This window comes from Camellia sinensis, chromosome 2, assembly GCF_055761805.1.
Source record: "Camellia sinensis isolate YWXY chromosome 2, ASM5576180v1, whole genome shotgun sequence".
Classification (NCBI taxonomy): domain Eukaryota; kingdom Viridiplantae; phylum Streptophyta; class Magnoliopsida; order Ericales; family Theaceae; genus Camellia; species Camellia sinensis.
Window position 1 is genome coordinate 188814642 of NC_138962.1, and position 8413 is coordinate 188823054.

General features: G+C 34.0%; 1 protein-coding gene across 8 annotated transcripts; it reads right to left on the reverse strand.

Moving 5' to 3' along the window:
- Positions 1-2600: 2600 nt before the first annotated feature.
- Positions 2601-4945, reverse strand: LOC114297256 (uncharacterized). 8 transcript variants are annotated; one of them, XM_082916393.1, is made up of 4 exons: positions 3888-4944; positions 3303-3766; positions 3065-3173; positions 2770-2978 (listed from the first exon to the last, which is right to left on the reverse strand). In XM_082916393.1, exons 1-4 carry the CDS (start codon positions 4895-4897, stop codon positions 2906-2908), a joined length of 1656 nt encoding a protein of 551 aa, XP_082772519.1. In that variant the 5' UTR covers positions 4898-4944; the 3' UTR covers positions 2770-2905. The 8 variants fall into 8 exon arrangements, with proteins under 8 accessions (XP_082772514.1, XP_082772513.1, XP_082772512.1 ...); XM_082916392.1 differs by having other exon boundaries at positions 2770-2972; positions 3288-3766; XM_082916391.1 differs by having other exon boundaries at positions 3288-3766.
- Positions 4946-8413: the final 3468 nt, after the last annotated feature.

Below are 8413 nucleotides of genomic sequence, written 5' to 3' on the forward strand. Positions count from 1 at the left end.
TGCTTTGAATTTTTACACTCTTGCATTATTACTCTTCATATTAGTCTTTAGGAAATATTCTGAGAGTATAGAGCATAGGTTTGATTCCCCCATACAAATTGTTTGGAGTGCTACTACAATCTGTGAAACGATCATTGTATCTTGGGAGATAGACACAATTTATCCGTAAGTATCGGAGCGGGGCGAATATGTCTTAGGACAGAGTGTTACACACTCAACTTGATAATTTTTGTACTTATTCACATCGGTAAATAAATTCTGTAAATAATTTAATTTTATTTGTTTGATTTGCTTTCAAGTTATTTATATTACACAGAAGATTATTCCAACAATCTTAAGACAAATTCGAATTATTCTATTTATACAAATTTTTTTGTTTGTTTCTTTTTTTTCCTTTCTTCTTACAGAAATTATTTTCTATGCTTTTACAAAATAATATTTTGGTTGAAAAATACAAATAGTAATAATATACTGTTTAACAAATAGTAGTAATACACGATTTATTTTCTTTGACAACTAGTAATAATATACTATTTATCATTAACAATTTCAGAAATAATTTCTGAGCTTTCATCAATTAAAATTCTATTTTCAGTATTTCAATTTTTGAGGTGTTACAGAAATATTTTTCTGTGTGAAATTAATTTGGTTAAATAAAATTTTATTTTCAAAATAATTAGAAATAAAAGTTACAATTTTTTTTTACAGAATTAAAATTCTGTGTTTATGGTTTAATTTTCTGTATAGTATAAAATTCTAATTGTAATTTTTTTTATAATTTAGAATTCATGGCTACTGAAACTAATGCTCAAACAAGTACTAGTGTGGTGGCTGTAATTGCTCAAACCCCTTCTCCTGTTATGACTGTGCCAATCAGTAACGGTGAAAAGCCAGAGAAATTCTTAGGAGCTGATTTTGAAAGATAGCAGCAGAAAATGTTATTTTATCTTACTACTCTAAACCTAGCACGTTTCCTCCATGAGAATGCTCCTACTCTGAACGAGGATGAAACCGACCGACAATTGGTGGTTGTGGTCGATGCCTGGAAATATGCTGATTTCCTTTGCTGGAACTACATCTTGAACGGACTTGATAATACATTGTACAATGCCTATAGTCCTATCAAGACAGCAAAGGAACTTTGGGAGTCCTTGGAGAAAAAATACAAAACAAAAAATGTTGGCAGGAAGAAATTCGTAGTTGGCAAATTTCTAGACTTTGTGATGGATGATTCTAAGACTGTAATCAGCTAAGTTCAAAATCTCCAACTTATTCTGCATGACATTCATGCAGAAGGCATGTCTCTTAGTGAATCCTTCCAAGTTGCTGCCTTAATTGAAAAATTACCACAAAGCTGGAAGGAATTCAAGAACTACCTCAAACACAAGCGCAAAGAAATGACTTTGGAAGAATTGATTGTGCATTTGAGGATTGAGGAGGACAACCGCAATTCTGAGAAGCGGGCTGGTAGGCATCCAATGGAGTCTAAGGCAAATATGGTGGAATATGCTCAAACATCAAAGAAACGGAAGTATTCTATAGAAAGGTCTTTACCAGGCTCTAAAGGAGGGGTAAGAAGTACAAGTTCAATAGCAAGTGTTACAACTGTGACAAAGAGGGGTAAGAAGTACAAGTTCAATAATTTTTGATAAGTTTTGTTAACAATTTATAAAAATTGTGATAAAAAAAATCACTAATAGTCAATTTTTAACAACATATGTAAAAAATAATCACAAAAAATTATTTTTAGCTACCAAGTATGACTTTTTTTAATAAAATTTTTAAAAAATTAAGGGGTTTGCACTTTTTGACTTTTTATGAAATATGGGTTGGGTATTGGTTGGGTTTGAAGTGATGTGATAGAGAGGTGATGTGACTTAAATAAGATGATGTGACTTAAATAGGATAGTGACTTTTTGACTTTTTGAATTTTTTTGAAGATGCCAAACTTGGCCTAAATCTAACTATATCAAAGAATATGAATAATGACCTATTAATAAATTTCTTTTTATATATTATGACCTATTAATAAATTAAATCTAACTATATAATATATTATGACCTATTAATATATATTATGACCTATTAATAAATTAACAAAAATTATGAATCCAACTATATAATAAATTAACAAAAATTAAATCTAACTATATAATATATTATGACCTATTAATAAATTTCTTTTTATTTAAACATTTAGCAATATGAATAATCACGTTAGAATCTCCGCCAATTATTATTTTTCTAAGATACGATCTCCTAGCGTCAAAGAACCCATCTATTAATTAATATTCTATATGTTGCAACTAGAATACATCATACTTGTTATTCCAAAAATAGAAGCTCTCCTAAGGTTATATTTGGTCCCATAAATTGATGAGAGAAATAGACAAAGAAAAAAAGAAAAAATGATAAAAATGAAAAAGAGAAACGGAAAAAAAAAAAAAAAAAAAATTAAGATTCCAATTCTAAATTATATTTAGTTAAATTGGGAAATAAAAAAAGAAAAACACACTCAAAATACAAAAAATTGAGATTACATTTCCTCCCACTTTCTTTTCACCAATATTTTTCATTATAATCAAATAAAATGTAAAGTATAATTAAATTTCTCTTCTCATTTATATTTTTCTCATCAAATCTTCAAAACAAACCCAACCTAAGATATTATGGATGAGGACAAGCTGGATGGAGCATAATGTTACACTGCTCACATTTGAAGCCTATATCACCTATATAGAACCTTCCTTCAAAAAGAGGAGTGTACCTGATAGGCGTGTGGCAGCAGTCACACTGAGAGAGAAGATAACTCTTGTCTACGGTTGGAACACAGACGAGAGGGTGTGACTGACTGTCAAAGTTATAGGTGCTTCCCCACTTGATATTATCAACTTCCTTTCTCTCCCTACAAATGCATTTGGCACAAGCAGATTGATCGCAATCGATGCAGTGATAGAACCACCACTTTGGGTCTATTTCTTCCTCGCAAAATTCACAAATATACTCATTGGGTCCATCCTTAATGGGTGCATAAATTAGGGTGAAGGGATGATATTCATCATACCTATGCTTAATTGTATCTGGTAGCACAGCACATGAATAGTGTAAGTTGAAATTGCAAAGATCACATCCAAATGCGAGCATCTCAATACAGCGATCACATGCAGCACAACCTGCAGTCATACAATCTTTCTTTAGGAAGAGGGGATGCTCATGAACTTTATGAATGATGGCTTTGGGTAGGGAAGCACACTTAACATCGAGGTAGTAATTGTAATCATCCATACATTTATCCTTCTTACATCTGAAGGCAAATCCGTTGGAATAATATCTGCAACCTTTGCAATAGAACAATCCTCTAGGTTTAGGGGGCTTTTTGAGGAGGATGAGCTGGTCTGGGTGACACGGATGCTCCAGTTCATTTGGTAGCCCGGCACACCATTTGTGAAGAAAGAAATCACATAGTCCACAACCGTAAAATGGGACAGAAATTTTTCGCACACACGCATTGCAGATTTTGTCCTTATTCAGCTCATTCAAGACAAGTGGTTCGTTTTCATAGCACAAATTGTTGTCTCCTTGCGCATCGAAAAGGATTAATGGATGATCATGACTAAAATGTTTGAGCTCTGCTTCTCTCTTGTTGTCTCCCATGCTGATCTGCTTCAAAAATAGGTCAATCGCACTAATTGAGTCATCAGCCATTGGCAAGTGAATCAAATTGACCTCCTCAATATTCTCAACCTTGATTGCACTTTCTCTTTCCCTAAATCCACAAAATAACAATAGAACACACATCAAAATGAGGAGAAAAGCATTGTCAATAAACCTTTTTCTTGTCAAAAGAGAAAATAAAAATCGAAACCAGGGTAAACGGGAAAGCATACTTTGTCTTTGATGAGCAATTGACATGAATGCAAAAACCGCATCCTATACAGACATATAACCAAAACCTTCCTTTCACTATTGAATTTTCACAAATGTTGCACTTGCTGTACATATGAAAAGTGGAATGATATTGATGAGTAGGATAGATGAGGGTGAGAGGGTGAATGTGATTGTGGTGTTTGAAGGTGGGTGTTAATGAAGCACAGTCCTTATGGATCCAGAAACTGCATGTGTCACACATATAAGACATGCCTTCACGCTCTGTGCCACAAGCATGACATTCGAAGGAGGCCGAGCCGGACACAACGCTTAATGGGTGCTTGTGACGTTCATGATGGTTAACCTTGTGTTCTCTCAAAGCACAGCGTCTGTCGAGGTTGAAATTGCAGATGGAACAACGATATATGAATTCTGTCAAACCTATATCACAGCCATCACATTTGAATTGATTAGCCACTACTTGGAGGAGGGCAAGCGGGTGCTCAGGGTGCATTGGGTGTTCCATCTCTGCGGGTTGTTCTGCACACAATTTGTGCAAATAGATAGAGGGAGAACAATTTGTGCATTTGTATGCTGCTGCTGAACCTGTGATTTGCTGCAAACACACATCGCAAGAAGCCCTCTCATCAACGTCATTCTTCTCATCTTCATTGAGGATCATCAACTGATGTTTACTGCTAAAATGTTGGCCTCTAACAGTACATCTGATATCCACGTCAAAATCGCAAGGCGAACAACGATAGGTGAATCCACATATTTCTTTGTTACAAACATCACACACTGTAGAAGACTTTGATTGTTGGAGCGTAAGGGAATGGGCGTGGATCGGGTGTTTCATCTCCTGTGGAAATTCAACACACAATTTGTGCAAAAAAAAAAAACAATTTTCGCAACTGAATGCAGAACCATAGATCTTTCCCCAACACACGTTGCAGACAATTGCCTCACCATCGTCGTTCACTTCACCCAGGATCAATGTATGCTCATGGCTAAAATGTTGAAGCTCCATTTCTCTCTCTCTCTCTCTCTCTCTCTCTCTATGCGGGTTTTTGTCTGTGTTTGATGATGTAAGTTCAGAGCAATAAAAGCTGTAGCGTAGTGAAAAAGCACACGTTGAATTTTCCAACAACGAATTATTGGTTCTTGACAGCTATTTCCACTTCAGCAATGCTAGATGTCATCTAAAAAAATTTATAAAAATGATTATGAAAATTTTATGATTCTTAAATTACATTTAAAATAAAACATCACATACTAATCAAGGTAATCTAAAGATCATAAATTTATCATGATCATTTTCATAAAAAAAATTTCATAATTCTTAACTTTTCTCTTTCCACTTGGCACAACCATTGCAATGTCAAGTTACGTGCTCGTTTCGCATGTTAATTTGGGTGAGGTTAGGATTATTTTAGTTAAAAAATAAAATAAAATTTTTAATTTAAAGATATTTTGGAAAGATCATTAAAAGTTATTTGTTAGTTTTTATTTATTTTGAATCATATAATCTCTTATATTTTTATACATTTTTTTTAGAAAAAGCTCAAAAAAAAAAATTAAAAAGTCAATTTTTAACTATCTTTCTAAAACAATCCTTCATAAGGTAAAATGTTACATCTAAATTATAATTATTTTATTTTTTCTCTCATAAAAATTAAAAAAATAAAAAAATATCTCAAACGAGATTTTGAACTCTAAACTAAAACAATGTAAAAGTCAAAAGATTAAAAAATCAATTCATATATCAAACAAATCCTCAGATTAAAGATTATAATCGTTTTCTGAGATGCCCAAGAGAAATTTGTTCATCTTTAATTTTTTTTTTAAATAGAAATTTTTTAACAATAATTAATAATAGATTGACTAGAAATAATAGATAATAATTTTTCTAATTCTTCTTGAAAATTAAAAATATATTACTATGAATTATCATTAATTTCAACATAAATACCAAAATAAACAAACACCATACTTATATTAATAAAACAGAGAGTACAGGACAGTAAATAAATTTTGTCTGTGTTTGATGATGTACGTTCAGAGCAATAGAAGCTGTAGTGAAAAAGCACAAGTTGAATTTTCCATTAATGAATTATTGGTTCTTGACAGCTATTCAACAATAATGAAAAATCTGAAGGAAAATGGATTATTTAAGTGAGAGAAATGCCAAACAGACTAGGGTCCACCTCGTTTGCAACAAACTGTTTTGCTATTTTTTTATTTTTTTTTCATTAAAATATTAAATAAAAAAAAAGCGAGTTGATACTATTTAAAAAACGAAAGTTAATTTTTTATCTCATATTTTAGTTTGACAATTTATAATTGAATAAAGATTGGAATTCCCATTCCCCTCACCATTTTTGACTCTCTTTCCTTTTTGATTGGTCACTTTTTCTTTTTCTTTCTCTTTTTTTTCTTCTCTTCCAATCATCACTCGCCACGTGTGTGTGGAGTGGTGGAGGTTAAAGTCTGAGGTGGTATAAATCACTGTTGTTTATAATTTTAGTTTAAATATAACGCCCTCAAAATAATAACATTAAACTAACCACATTCCTTTATTTCATTGAGTTTCATTACATAAGTATTACATGTTAACATCAAAACAAAATACCCTACGGACTTACAGCTTTCCAAGTTAACACTTGGTTTCAACAAAAGAATACTAACTCGTTTACACATTAAGCCCTTGGCTTGAAGTTACATGTAATACATCAAAAGTAAAACAACTACACTATGTCCGCCTCTAGCCTCCCAAGCTATGTCCTTGGAGGTGGCATGCTTCCTGTACCTGAAAATGATATTCCCATATAGGGTGAGCCACAGCCCAGTAGAAATACACTAAACCAACCATGGACAATGACTAAAACATTAGCAATTGATAGTTGGTCACCACTGATACAATCACATAAATTACATATTTATGTCAACGACTTACAAGTCCCAATTACTTTTCATTTTCCCTTTTTCAACAGATAAGCATGCTAGCTCTATCATCATTTCCACAGATATGTATAAAAACTATACCTCACATTCAGATAAGCATAAAAGCTATACCCACATTCTCAACAGATATGTATAACAACAATATCCTCAGATAAGCATACAAGCTGTATCCACACTTCACCAAGATAAGCATATGAGCTCTATCTTCACTTCTCTAGACAAGCATATTAGCTCTGTCTACGGAGTTCATCCCCTATCTCCTCCCAATACCTATCCGGTTTAGAGGTACATCCCCTATCTTCCCCTAAACCGCGGAGTACATCCCCTATCTCCTCCTCTACACATAACGTATATAAACACATTGGTTCTATATACAATCACACAATACACACAATTAATGTATTCTATCAACCGTCAAGTTCCATGACACATTCCATTGATTAGTTTCCGTTTACCTAATCATCATGCATTGTCTACAACAATCTCGACTATCATTCACCGATAGCCCAAAGCAGTTATTTCTAAAACAGAAAATAAATGCACAAATGGATATTCAATCAACATTTCATTTCCTCATTTCTCACCAATTAATTATCCCAATTAATTAAACAATGTAATTAGGCCATTTTCCATAATTACCATTTCAACCCTTAGGTCCCATTTTCATCAATGATTCAACAATCATTCTATTTTTCTATGCCAAACATGCATCTAGGTTTATTATGAATAAAACCCCAACTTTTGTAAAATTACACAAAAGCCCCAAACTTTCACAAATTTACCAAACCATGCCCAACATCTCAAAATACCAAAATTTAAAGACAAAACCCATAGAGAGGAGTAGGTTATCCCTACCTCAATTTCGGAGTCCCAAAGGAGAAGACGACAAAACCCAACGTGCTCCAAAACCCGAGATTTTCAGATTAAAATGAAGCCCTCGACGATCAACAACCTTTTTGTAAAGGCCAAAGGTGAGTAAATCACTCCTACTAGATCAAAACCTAGAGAGAAGGTAGAGTCTAGAGTGAGAGGCTCAACAATGGTGATTTTGGAAAAGTAAGAGAGAGAAGAGAAAGTGAAAAAGTGATTTAAAGAGTCACAAATTCGGGACTTTAACCCAGGTCTCCGCTCGAGCGTAAAACACCCCGCTCGAGCGGCCACTCTCAGACTTCCGCTCGAGCGGCCAACCTCCCGCTCGAGCGCAGAATGCACTCGCTCAGCACTTTTGCAGAACCAGACCTCCGCTCGAGCTTCCAACCCTACGCTCGAGCTCACAACACTGCACAACAAGATACTGGATGGATGTAATCTACACTCGAGCGCCAACACCTCCGCTCGAGCGTACAGACCAAAAATCTGGGCAACTAGTTTTGGTTTCTAAACTCAACCAACCTGTAACAAACCCGCTCAACACATCCTATAACTCAAATACAAAGTAAGAAAGGATGTAAACAAGATAATAAACAACTACCAACATCCACGGACACATGTCCGGATCACTATACAACAAGGGTAAACCCGGGATCGCTATAACCTCCCCCCCTTAAAGAATTTCGCCCCCGAAATTAAGCACAAGTTTTCA

Excerpts from the sequence above, each read along its gene's own strand:
- LOC114297256 (XM_082916386.1), bottom strand. The coding sequence starts at position 4,897 with ATGGAGCTTCAACATTTTAGCCATGAGCATACATTGATCCTGGGTGAA. Across the intron at positions 3,767-3,887 it reads AATTGCTCATCAAAGACAAA|GGAAAGAGAAAGTGCAATCA; the intron begins GTATGCTTTCCC and ends TTGTGGATTTAG.